The 12,952-nt window shown below is 37.4% G+C and overlaps 3 protein-coding genes across 4 annotated transcripts; all 3 read left to right on the forward strand.

Annotated features, from left to right (window-relative positions):
* Window positions 1-1,747: 1,747 nt before the first annotated feature.
* On the forward strand, window positions 1,748-4,690 carry LOC111810146 (binding partner of ACD11 1). Its single transcript, XM_023696734.2, has 5 exons — window positions 1,748-1,925; window positions 2,588-2,691; window positions 2,760-2,835; window positions 3,684-3,767; window positions 3,864-4,690. Exons 1-5 carry the CDS (start codon window positions 1,920-1,922, stop codon window positions 4,440-4,442), a joined length of 849 nt encoding a protein of 282 aa, XP_023552502.2. The 5' UTR covers window positions 1,748-1,919; the 3' UTR covers window positions 4,443-4,690.
* A 1,016-nt stretch (window positions 4,691-5,706) lies between these two features.
* On the forward strand, window positions 5,707-8,628 carry LOC111810148 (uncharacterized). Its single transcript, XM_023696736.2, has 2 exons — window positions 5,707-5,930; window positions 7,845-8,628. Exons 1-2 carry the CDS (start codon window positions 5,800-5,802, stop codon window positions 8,296-8,298), a joined length of 585 nt encoding a protein of 194 aa, XP_023552504.2. The 5' UTR covers window positions 5,707-5,799; the 3' UTR covers window positions 8,299-8,628.
* A 580-nt stretch (window positions 8,629-9,208) lies between these two features.
* On the forward strand, window positions 9,209-12,827 carry LOC111810150 (dolichol-phosphate mannose synthase subunit 2). 2 transcript variants are annotated; one of them, XM_023696737.2, is made up of 3 exons: window positions 9,209-9,345; window positions 12,087-12,195; window positions 12,510-12,827. In XM_023696737.2, the coding sequence occupies exons 2-3, from the start codon at window positions 12,106-12,108 to the stop codon at window positions 12,660-12,662; spliced, it is 243 nt and encodes an 80-aa protein (XP_023552505.1). In that variant the 5' UTR covers window positions 9,209-9,345; window positions 12,087-12,105; the 3' UTR covers window positions 12,663-12,827. The 2 variants fall into 2 exon arrangements, with proteins under 2 accessions (XP_023552505.1, XP_086973419.1); XM_087117293.1 differs by lacking the exon at window positions 9,209-9,345 and adding an exon at window positions 10,215-10,346.
* Window positions 12,828-12,952: the final 125 nt, after the last annotated feature.

Here is a 12,952-nt window from a genome sequence, read left to right on the forward strand (position 1 = left end):
TCTCGTCAAGATGATGATGACCTGGAATTGAGGACACGTGGGTGGCTGAGATAAGTCGGAAATCGAGAAGAACAAGGCATTAATATTTTTTAATTAATAGTTATTATTTCTTACAACAGTCACAATTGTACTTTTTCAACTGCATAATAATGCGATCTTAACACGAGCTTCGTCATAACTTAGGTTAGATTTGTATTCACCGACCAAACATCGCTCGTGTGGAATCTAAGTTTGTTTGACCTGTAACGACCGTGATCCACCGCTAGTAGATATTGTCCTCTTTGGGTTTTCCCTCTCGGGCTTCCCCTCAAAGCTTTAAAACGCGTCTACTAGGGAAAGGTTTTCACACCCTTACAAATGGTATCAGAGTCAGACATCGGACGATGTGTCAACCTTCTCGTTGTTCCCCGAAGATGGGTAGACACGAGGCAGTGTACCAGTAAAGACGCTGGCCCCAAAAGGGGGTGGATTTGGGGTGATCCCACATCAATTGGAGGAAGGAAAGAGTGCCAGCAAGGACGCTGGGCTCCAAAGGAGGTGGATTGTGATGTCCCACATTGGCTGTGGAGGAGAACAAACCACCATTTATAAGGGTGTGGAAACCTTCCCCTATAAATGGTGAAGCCCGAAAGGGAAAGCCCTAAGAGGACAACCACTGTTAGCGGTGGATCTGGGTTGTTAAATGACCACACATGCCCGCGCGACCAAGGTCTCTCAATGCAATGTCCCTTCCCATCATCCCATCTCGGTTCCCAATTAATACGGTCTCTCATGTCTCGAAATGCAACGTCGCTTCTCATCGTCTTATCTTGGTTCCTATTTAATATGACCATCATGTCTTGACACCATTCCAAGTCATGGGGTGTCGTCAGCTATCGTAGCTTACCCAGTCATGCCATCGAGAATGGACCCACGTATTGTTTATCTCATTGCCTCTATCGATACATTGGGCTTCTCGTACTCATGTCATGTCATTTACAGATACTCACGTACCGTATAGCAGGTAATTTATAAGGTGTAGATAAACGACTTTTTGTTTATGTTTTTATTTTTTAATTTGAATGGGTCGGCTCATAATTTAATTTGTTTAATACGTATGTTTGTATTCATATGGACTAAAAATAAGAAACCGACCAAATGTTTAATAAATAAGCTTATTTTTATTTATCCTATGATAATAATACAAACCAATCTATTAAATAAACAAATAAAATAAACTCTTATTTAAAAAAAAAAAAATCATTTTAAAATTTTGTTTAATATCTATATTTTTTAATTTATATTGAATAGAATTAAACAAAAAAAAAATAATAAATTTTTAAACTTTAAATTTTGTGTTTTAAAAACTTTCAAATAACCATATTTTAAAAAAATTATAATAATTTTATTTTTTTCATTTTGAATATAATATTAAATTGTTAATTTGATATTTTTAAAAAATAAAAAATTTATTGATTTTAAAAATTTGGACCTATGGGCTAATTTGTAATTTAATTCAAAATTTAAAAATAATTAAGGCTGATTTGGTAATTGCACATAGAAGAGACAATCTGTAAGTTGCAACGTGGCTTGTCACAGTTTCCGTGCAGAAGGCCGCCCCGTTATGAAAATACCTCCGTCCCGTTATATCCGTTTCGAATACATGACGGTTCGTTTACGCGCGTAATAGCGCGTGTAAAACACATCCCTAAATGCCAAATATTTCGACACTATAAATATCCGTTGAAACGAAGCCTCGTTTGTTCGTGTCAATAGCTATTTTTCTTTCATCAGAGGCGACGAAGACTTGGACACACTGAGGGGAAATCCTTAATTCAGAATCAAGCTTTTCGTTCTAATTTCGTGTAGATTTCAGTTTTCCGGCGATCGTCGGTTGATTCGATATCTGTTCCGGCGATTTATGTTCGTCATTTCTAGCAATGTCGGTTAGTACTTCGTGAATTTCCCTCTCTTTTCATCGCGTTTGAAGATTCTGATTGCGAAGTGGAAAATCGTTGGGGAAGGATTGCATTGGGTTAGATTTGGACCCTTACTCTGTAGTTTTTCTTTGGAGTTATTACAAATTAGTGCAATGTGAGGCCAAGGGATTAGATCTCTTGTGGTTTATTTTCCCGTTTGATTTTCCCATTTGAGGGTTTTGTATCATGTCGAGATTTTCCCATTCAGTTTATCAAGAATTAGGATTTATGTTTGAGCAAATTGGTCCATTTCTATGTTTTCATTGATGAAATGTATTGTGAATCTGTTCTTCGTTCCTCCTACGGAACCTGGACCTGCATAGAAGCATACATTCGAAATTAAAACCAGGAACGTCATGCCTGTAATTAATACTTCGAAGTGTGTAATTATTATTGCTGCTTGGCTTGTTGATGTCCATCGTTTTCTTGGCTGCATCCATGAGATTTTCTTTTTTTGCTTTTCATTTCTTTTCTGGCCATAGCTGATTTTTTTTTTTTTTTTTTTTTTTTACGCTCTTTCTGACTTATGTTGATCACTGTTCAGCTGTAGCAATGAATTTATGCACCTTCTTGGAGATAGTGGGAGATTTCTTGATCTTTGTCTGAACTGCTTTGTTCTGTATGTGCAGGTTAAAACTGTTAAAGTCAGCAATGTCTCCTTGGGAGCGTCTGAACGAGATCTCAAGGAGTTTTTTTCCTTCTCAGGCGACATTGCATATGTTGAAATGCAGAGGTTGTGCAGGTTTTCATTTCAGTTTATGATATATATTCTTTTCGTTCAATGTTTTTATTCTTTTGCAGTGAAAGTGAACGGTCTCAAATCGCTTACGTAACCTTTAAGGATACACAAGGAGCAGAGACTGCCATTCTTTTGTCTGTAAGTTCACTTTGTAGACAAAGTCTCTAGGTCGCGGTAATTATAAGTTTCATACCTATTGGCATTTAAGATATAACTCTCAAAGATTCCATTATTAGTGGAGCTGTGAGTCAAAGTTGAAATATTGTTGGCAATATGGTTGTTCAAGCTTAAAATGGTGTTCATGGCTGTTATTAGTGGTCACGTCACATAGCCTTCATCTAGGGAGAGGATGTTGCTTTAACAACCTTACCTGGGAGATCCCACATCGGTTGGGGAGGAGAACGAACATTTTTTATAAGGGTATGGAAACCTCTCCTAGCATATGCATTTTAAAAACCTTGAGGAGAAGTCCGAAAGGAAAAGCCCAAAGAGGACGATATCTGCTAGCGGTGGGCTTGGGCCGTTACATCACCACTAGAAGAGATCAGCGAGCATGTTAGCATTTCTTCTTCTGTTCTCTTTTACTTGTATCTTACATCATTTCCACCTCCATCCTCGGTGCGAGCCCCAATATATGTATTAGGTGGATCTTGTTGCCATTTTACAATCACATGATGTATGATATGAGTGAGCATTTTACCACTTAACGAGTTAAATGGTCTAAGGGACACGACCTTCGGTGCAAACATCAGGAGGTCAAATTTTGGCTTGATTGCTCTTCTATTATGTGAGAGTATAAGATAGACCTTAGCTGGAAGTTTGTTCTGCATCAATAAAATTGCCCCATTTCTCTTTCCTTGAGATGCATATTGTTTGATTTTTTCTTCTTACATTCATCACTCGTTATACTTAACGTATTAACTAATGAGAAACAGCAATACGAAGCGCCCGAGCTAGTTAATTAATGGAGCTCAACTTCTTGTCAGGGAGCGACAATAGTGGATCTTTCTGTCAACATCACTCCATGTCCTGATTATGTGCTCCCTCCTGAAGCTACCGCACCACCCCCTGTAAGATTCTTGGGACTGTTTGTTTTTTGGGCTGCTATGTGTGTCACTTTATATGATTTCTCTTAGTTTACCAGCTTATTGTCTTGATTGTTGCAGGCCCCTGGAACTAATGCACCTGGAACGGCTGAATCCGCCTATCAGAAAGCAGAGGATGTGGTCAGCAGTATGCTTGCTAAGGGCTTTATCTTGGGCAAAGACGCACTCAACTCTGCAAAGGCATTTGATGAGAAGCACCAATTATCTTCCACAGCTTCAGCCAAAGTAGCTACATTGGATAAAAAAATCGGGTTCACTGAGAAACTTAGCGCTGGAACGGTTTTGGTGGGCGAAAAAGTTCGAGAAGTAGACCAGAAGTTTCAGGTTTCAGAGAAGACTAAATCAGCATTTGCAGTTGCAGAAGAGAAAGTTAGCAATGCTGGAGCTGCCATTATGAGTAACCGATATGTAAAGAGTGGGACTAGCTGGGTTGCTGATACTTTCAATAAGGTAGCCAAGGCAGCTGGAGAAGTTGGTCAGAAAACAAAAGAGAAAATCGCGGTGTCGGAAGAAGATCAGAAAAAGAAGACGACGGTCGAAACTTTGCATCTCCCCGAATCCCCTAAAGCAGCAGCACCTGTGCCCCCTGAGCCTCAACAACGTCCCAAACCCGAACCCGCTCAAGGTCTGATCCTCTGAATTGTTGTCATGTTTGTTGATATCTATGCCTGAAAGTTCTTGTAGCTGTAATGTGTATTGCCCCTTCAAATCTGGCATGGCTATATATATATATATATATATATATATCTTAGGATGAAAATATAGAGTAGATTTCTTCCTGAATTAGTGGTCGGACTCTTCATTGCATAAGATATCTTCATCTGCAAGAATTTTAAAACAGCAGATTTTTCATTATTGTCAACAAAGTCTCTCTGCTCTTTCTACAATGCTATGTATCAGTGCAGCTATGGCTTGTCTTTGGATTTCAGTGATTATTTTCTTTTACAATTTTGTTCTTTAGACACTGAATGCTGCTTACCCGTTTACGGAGACACCAATCTCCCCTAGATATATATATATACACGGTTACGCTTACTAAAAGACTGACTTAGGCCAGTGTGAAAAAAAGGACGGACACTCTCGTGTTTCAACCCCACTGTACTATTAATAGTTGTGGGGCACTGTATATTGAAAGCTTCTACGATAAGCAAGTGAATGGGGGCGGTGTGTGGCGAATGGAACGGTTCATCAAGCCATTTCTCGCCTCAACCCTCTGAATAGGAAGAGGGGTACTTCACAAATAGGGGGTAATTGCGCGTTCTTGATTTTTTTTGTTTCGTTATCTCGATGAAAATTCGGTTTTTTGTACCCACCCAGTTATATAGGTCAAAACAACGAACCGTCCTTTCGGGGAGAACCAAAAAATACAGTTGAACTTTGTCATTTGTTAAAACGTTTCAAAGTTGTCCTCTAGAATTCTATTCAGATTGAGACATGGAATGATGTGGCAATGTTCGAGTCCCTAATTTCAATCTAGGTTCCTAATTCTTTACTCCGTGTAGTTTTGAAACATTCATATAATATTTCGAGAATATTGAGTATTTTTTTTAAGGGAAGGAGAAGGTTGATTTTTCACGGAACATGTCAAAACTATTTTTAATTTCTGAATAAAAAAATAATAATAATAATTTTAAAAGATTTAATATTGACACAATTATGTATTTCTTCATTAAATTACTCTTTTTCAAAGTAATTTAAAAATTGTGACATTAGCTCCTTAATTATTTAAGGAACCTTAATTAAGTAAGGAATTAAACTCGATTAGCAGGGGAAAAAAGTAATTTAATTCATAAATTTATAAAAACAAACCAACGGCTGAGATTGATCAGAATAAAAAATCAACGGCCAATATGATTCTCCTACGTCATCGGTGATTTTAGCGGTTAAAATGCGGAACTTGGGGGAGACGAAAACAGCGAAGAACCGATTCTTCAAATGCCACAGAACAGAACGAGTTGCAGAGAGAAGCAGAAGAAAGTTCTAGAGAGAGAGTGAAATGGTTCTATGGGAGATCACTCTTGGAACAGCCTATTTCTTGGGGCTCAAGCGAACATATCGCCTCGCCCTCAAGCTTCAACGCCGTATTGTCAGCCCAAAGTTTCCCAAGATCCGTCAGTTTCTTCACCGGTAATTTCAATCTCTATCTTCTTTTGATATTTTGATTCGATGATGATGGAATTTGAGCTGGAAATGTGTTTCTGTGTTGTGTTATTTGTTGATTCGGCTTTCTTTTCCAATCGCGAGTTCGAATTGAGATAAACCCTGTTTTGGGTTTCGATTTTATCCTTCGTTTCATCAATTCGTTTGTTCGAAGATGATTTGATCTGATGAAATGGAGGATTTTCTGTTTTACGAACCAAGAGTTTTTTCTTGCATCAAGAAATTTATGGGAAGGTTGAAGAATCTTTTATTTTGCTGCTCTTTGTAATGTTGTTCTGTGTAAGAAATTGACAATTATTATCAAATTTTGGCATCTCGTTTTCTTTGTTACCAAATCTTCGGTTTAAATAGATGTATGATTTGATTTGCCTTTCAGCTTCCTAGGGGGATGTTATGATTTGTAATTCGGAGGTTAGATTGATGGGTTAATCTCTTGGATCATTTTCAAGTGGCATTAATGAGGGGTTCTCTTCTTCCTTTCTCTCATTTTCACTCTCATGCTTGATGATCAATTCCAGCACTTATATCATCCCTTTCACCTTCCAGCAGCAGTTCATTCTTATAATGAATGCACCAATAGTTCTTAGATCTTATAGTTCTAACATGGAGTGAAAATCCACCCTTTTGAAGCATGATCAGGACATCTTGTCATGGGTGCTATGATTTTTGTTCTAATGCTCATAATTATGAAGCATGGAAGTTTGTTCCAAGAATTATAAAGCACCCATACCTTTTTAGATCTTGTAATTAATTCTAACATTGGGTGAAAATCCACCTTTTTGAAGAATGATCAGAACATTTTGTCATGGGTTGTGATTATTGTTTTGAGGCTCATAATTATGAAGCGTGTTAGTTTGTTCCAAGAATTATAAAGCATGAAAAGTAGTAGTCTTATGGATCATAATGATGGGAACCTCAAGGTATGCCATAGCAGTAAGGGCTTAGATACCTTCCGAGGTTCAAAAGCCTTAAAACTATTCGTCTCCGAGCTGGCTTTGGGGTAGGCTAAACCTCTGAGAATTTAGCATGGTAAACCACGAACACAATGCAAGATATGCAAGATGTGAGCCTGAGCATTCTGATTATAATATAAATAATGATGATGATGAGTAAAGGCCATGTTCATTGGTCTTTAAATTGGGCTAGGAGGAGTGTTGTAACAGCCCAAGCCCACTGCCGCAGATATTGTTCTGTGTGGACTTTCCAAATGCGCCTGCTACGGAGAGGTTTCCACACCCTTATAAGCATGCTTTGCTCTCCTCTCCGACCGATGTGGGATCTCACATTTCACCCCCCCTTCTGGGACCAGTATCCTTACTGACACACCCTGACACACTGCCTCATGTCCACCCCATTTTGGGACTCAACTTCCTTGTTGGCACATTGTTCAGTGTCTGGCTCTAATACCATTTGCAACGGCCCAAGCCCACCGCTAGCAGATATTGTCCTTTTGGGCTTTTCCTTCCGGCCTTCCCCTCAACGTTTTTAAAATGCGTGTGCTAGGGAGAGGTTTCCACACTCTTATAAAGTATACTTCGTTCTCCTCTAAATCGACCTGGGATCTCACAAGTGGATAAAAAAGTTAGCATGTGCATGTAACCGCATCTTGATTATGAGAAGGAGAATTCACTCTCTTGTTTTCTTGTGTAACTTGTTTCTTGTTACTCTAGTATGAGACGGTAGATTGTCTTGTTGTGTTGGTTTAAAGGTGAACAGATAAACGACTGTAATTTAGAACAGTTTTTTTCTATGATGACATTCCTCTCTTCGTATATAATATGGTGCCACTCATTAAGTCATAATGTCCTGGTTTCTTATTGATACGATACTTTTAGTAACCATGAATGTGAAATATTCTGCCTGTCGCCATTTCTTCTGCAGACGTACCCGTATCGTATTTGATGTAGCATTAAAGGTTCACCTGAACATACAGCAGAGAGACTTAGAAGTTGGTCGGAATCTTGGTAACTGGATTCTACGACTGCTCGACAGATATAAACCATCAGCTCAAATCCGTAAACAAGATGGTGGATCGATCACAAACGCGACAAAGCAGATTTCCAGCTCCTCCGTCTCGAAAAATCCAGAGAGCTCCCAGGTCCTGAAGAAGCCAAAATCTTCTAGACAATTATTTACCTCATCAACAAATCTATGGCCTAAGCAATTTCCTACAATTTCCATGACGATGAAGCCTTCAAACCCAGCCACAACTATGATCCAGCATAGACATTTTGGTAGTTTGACCCCTGAAGCGCCTCGACCAAGATACGGAGGAAGAGGATGGCATGGCGGGGTCATTCGGGAGGATATAAGGCAATGGATGCTGCAAAACTAGGAACTAAAGTTCACTGTTCTCTTTTCATTTTGTTGAGACAGGAAGGATTCTCATGAACATGCTACAACAAGATCATAGGACATCATCATGGCAACTGAAAACAGAAGCTGCACCAATTGAATGCTTAGATTTTCTGGTCTGCTTCTTGGCGCTTGAACATTTGGTAGATAACTGGTTTTCTTTGGTTTCTGCTTACTGTTGTTATGAAAATTTATTAGCATCAATCCAGAAGAGACTTCGTTAGAGATCGATTCGCCTTTATAGAAACGTAAAGTTGTACCCTTTTGTTACCACAGAAAAGAAAAGTGAAGAATTTGCTCGTCTTCCTTACATCTCTAAATTTTGAATTCCACTTCTCTTAGTCGTGGCGTTTGAAGACTTACGAGTCTATAAAATATGCCGATAGTAAGATTCACGTCACTTTGTAGGTTAGGTTTGTAAATAAGAAATGCTTTAGAACTTATCTAAGGAGGTTAGAGTATCGACGTTTTATCTTTTTATGATACATATGACTCGAGCCACTAACGAGGTTAAAGTATTGACGTTTCACCTTTTTTATGATACATATGACTCGAGCCACTAGAATATATGGAGTGCTTATGAGTGAGTATGCTACACATGCTACGAGCTAGTTTTTTTTAAATTATAAGGCGAGTTTTTTTTTTAATGATATAATTAAAGTATCGATTCACTTTGATGTCAATATCAGGCACGAGTTTTTTTTTAATGATATAATTAAAATATCAATATCGAACCTATTGACATGTGAAAATATGGTCGAGAATAACAATATTATTGGCGTGAATTTAATTAGGCTTTAATAAAATAATCTTTTTTTTAAAAAATAAATATCCCGACCAATAGTATAAATAAGAGTAAATAACGAGGGCAGAAACGTAATTTGGAAGAACAAGTCCAACATTCTTCATTTTTCTCACATGGGTTATCGAATTTAGCCTTCCAAATTGGATCATTCTTCGGAAAAACCTTACCAGATTCTGTCTCATTCCTTAATCCTTCCAACATTTTCCGGCGACGAAGAATCGGGTATGAGCTTTATACCATGCTATCTGTATCACGTCGATTAACTCTTGCTGCTAAAATTTCGACGATCTTTGATCTTGGTTTCGATTTTTATTGCGCGAATTCCTTGATTTCATTTGAAAAAATGAGCTCTACAAATATTGTTCTGTATTTAGAGGAATTGAATTGAATTTTTAAGGTGGTAGTATGATTAGCTTGATCGATATTGGCTGCATCTGTTTACTATATCTCCAGGACCATTAGGTTCAATTTCTTCGCATTGCTCTTTTTTCCCTTAGAAGTGTTGAAGATTAGCAGGACTATTCGTGAAACAAAAATTACAGAAGAAATAACAGGGAAAACAAAAAACAAAAACCTAGAATGTTCAAGTTATGGTATGAAGATTGTTTGTGATTAGATTGCTTCATGATACCATACGCAATGTGCATTTTTGGTTCTAATTTAGTAATTGTCTGCAAGACACAGATGGTATTGGCTATTGAATACTTCTCCTTCATTGTTTAGGTCTAGTTTGATAACCATTTGGTTTTTGTTTTTTGATTTTTTTAGCGTTGTGTTTGTTTTCTCCCTATTTTTTGTAACAATTTTCATGGAAGGATTTGAATTCTTAGCCAAATTCCAAAAACCAAAACATTTTTTAAAACTACCGTCTTTTTTGAAGCAAAATTCTATTGTTTGTTTCAAAATTCGAAGCAGTCTCTTACTTTATAATTAGGACCCACCTCTTCTACCTTTTAAGGTTTTAGATTTTGCTTCTTCTTTTCTATATCCTCTTTGCAAGCCAATAAGGTCCCGTCTTCATTTCTAAACGTATTTTCTAGGTATTTATGGTCCCAGTGGGCTGATCTCAAGTCTTCTGGAATCCATTTCAGGTCCTCCATGCCAGTGGAAGTGCATTTGTGAGACTATTAGATGTTCTGTTTTGCCAGTTTTGAAATTTGATTCACACCTGGATCTAGTACAAGTTAGATCTTTCTTGGATGGTTATGAAACCTTTGCTCTAGGTTTTCGTGCTCTTATTCTCTTGAAGTTTGATTTGCGTTCTAAATATTGAATTGCATGTCATCCTTATGGTGTATTTCTTACAATTCACTTATAGGAATGGAAGACTAAGAATCAATGATAATCTAATTCAAACGTATGGTTCTGAATTGTTCACCTGATGTTCCTCTTACTTAATATACAATAAGGAACTTTTTCATTGAGAAAAATGTATGAATACATGAGGGTAATACAAATCATAGGCTGGGGTCTAGAAGAAAGTTCTAGTTATTTTTTGATGTCTGGATGTCATCTACATGTGCATTCCCGTTCTCTGAAGTGAAAATAAAAGGTGGAAAACGAAGAAGTTGAGCGATGTTGATGAAGGAGTTTGTTTTGGTTTATTTATTTTATATTGTCTATTAGCACCAGGATGCACATCGATCTATAATGTGTGAGATCCCACATCGGTTGGGGAGGAGAACAAAGCATCCTTTATAAGGGTGTGGAAATCTCTCCCCTAGCATATGCATTTTAAAAACCTTGAGGGGAAGCCCAAAAGGAAAAGTCTAAAGAGGGCAATATCTGCTAGTGATGGGTTTGGGCCATTACATAATGTCACGATGGCTTAAGCTGATCGTATATCTTATCTTTATAAAAGAGCATACTAATCCCAGAATAAAATGAAATAAGATTACTTATTCAACAATCTAGTTTAAATAAGTGAGAGATAATTGTTTTCACTTGAATGACTTGTCAAAATTAATCATCTACTAAAATATCTGAGAGCTTTTTGATGAGATTAGCAGTAAGTACTAATAAGGGTAAAGCTTCCCCTTGTTGTGAACTCTTGTCTAGTAGTCGACTGAATTCTTATAGCAGGCCAAAGCAATGCAACATGTGATGACACACGTTGTGCCTAATGGTACTGCAAGGCCCCAAATTACCCAAACATATGGTAGGAGGGGGGAAAAAGGGAAAGGAGGGTAATCTGACATGAGTAAGGGGGGTGTGAGCTCGTTGTTGTTGTATGGTAAGTCGGCGAGGGGAGTGTCGTTATTTTGGGATTTGAGTACATGTAAGCTCTTTTACGAGTTGTGTGGCTAAGGCTTTGGGTAGGAGATGCTCCCAGCTCTCTCGAAGTAGCTGGAGAAGTTTGTTTCCTGTTTGTGCATTTTCCTATTGTTTAGTTGCTTGTAATCATTCGTTTCCGAGCCATTATCAATAGAACAGTGTCTCCCCCTGTTCCATCTCTGGTTTCTGGTGCATTTTGTGTTACTTAGCGTTATTGCAGGTTGTTGTTAGGGAGAGATTCCTTATAGGTACATGGTAATCTGTATATTTAGGCCAGGTTTGGAAGTAATTTAATGGTTTTTTTACCAAAAAAATGTGTGTTTTTGGCGCAAATGGTTAATCCAGAAGCACTTAAAAGTGATTTTAAGAGTGTATAACTAAATATCAAACTGATTTGTTATCGAGTACTTGGTTGTTTAGACACATACCTACACAAAAATTTTCGACGATGTTGTTTACCAAGCTTTATCTTGGCGTAAACTGTCTAATATTTTTATTTCCTATGGTTATACCTTCCTCGTTGCAAATTGGGAAAGTCTTTTGTGAACACATGGACGTCCCTTTTGTAAATTTCAATCATCAATTATTGTCTCTTATTAAAAAAGAAAAAAAAAATCGAGTACACGACTAGTAAAGTGATTATAATTACAATACTTGACCCCCAAATGGGTATTGTATGTTGTTCACAGGAAATAATAACACCTCTAAATGGAGTTAGCAGACAAGACGGTTGGATTTTTGCTATCGCTTACCAGCTTGTCCATCTTCACTTACTATACTTTCTGGGTCATTATCCTGGTAAGTTCATCTTCCATGTTCATAGATGCTCTACCAAATGATTTCATTCGGTGTACTTGATCGTGTTACTGTCGGTTAAAGTATTGATATAACTAAATTTGTCTTAACTCGTCTACTTCAACTTTTAGATTGATGGGTGATTTAACCTGGTACTAGAGGGTTTCGTGTTTGAACTCATGTAATGTCATTCTTTTATTAATTAATATTAATTTCTACTCGTTGGATCGAGATTGTTAAAGTATTTGATATAATTAAATTTATCATAGCTCGTGAACTTAGGTGATTTTAATGTATTTTGCTTTGTTTAATGGCAGCCGTTTGTGGATAGTGATCACTTCATCCACAGCTATTTCTTACCACAGGAATTTGCCATCCTCATACCTGTATTTGCTGGTGTGATACTTCTTTGCTTATTAGGCATATTTGTTGGAATTGTGATGCTCAAATCCAAAAGGAAGAAGGCATGAGGACAACTCTTTGGCTGTTCGTTTTTTTTTTTTTTTTCAATTCTATTGGGTCGGAGATCAAACCATTGACTTTTGTATATTTATTCACTAAATTATTGACTTTTGTATGTTTATCCACTAAATTATGTTAAAAGCTAGCTATGTAAATATAATTTTACATTCTCACATTAGTCATGTTACACGTTTCTTTCTATCTATTTTACAATGTATACAATTTTATTCAATTAGGAATTTCTAGTCTCTAAATAAGCAAGAGAGACGTCTGTCTCTAAATAAGCAAGAGAGACGTC

The sequence above is a fragment of the Cucurbita pepo genome, chromosome 14 (genome assembly GCF_057944985.1).
Source record: "Cucurbita pepo subsp. pepo isolate OVF chromosome 14, ASM5794498v1, whole genome shotgun sequence".
In the NCBI taxonomy this organism is placed as follows: Eukaryota; Viridiplantae; Streptophyta; class Magnoliopsida; order Cucurbitales; family Cucurbitaceae; genus Cucurbita; species Cucurbita pepo.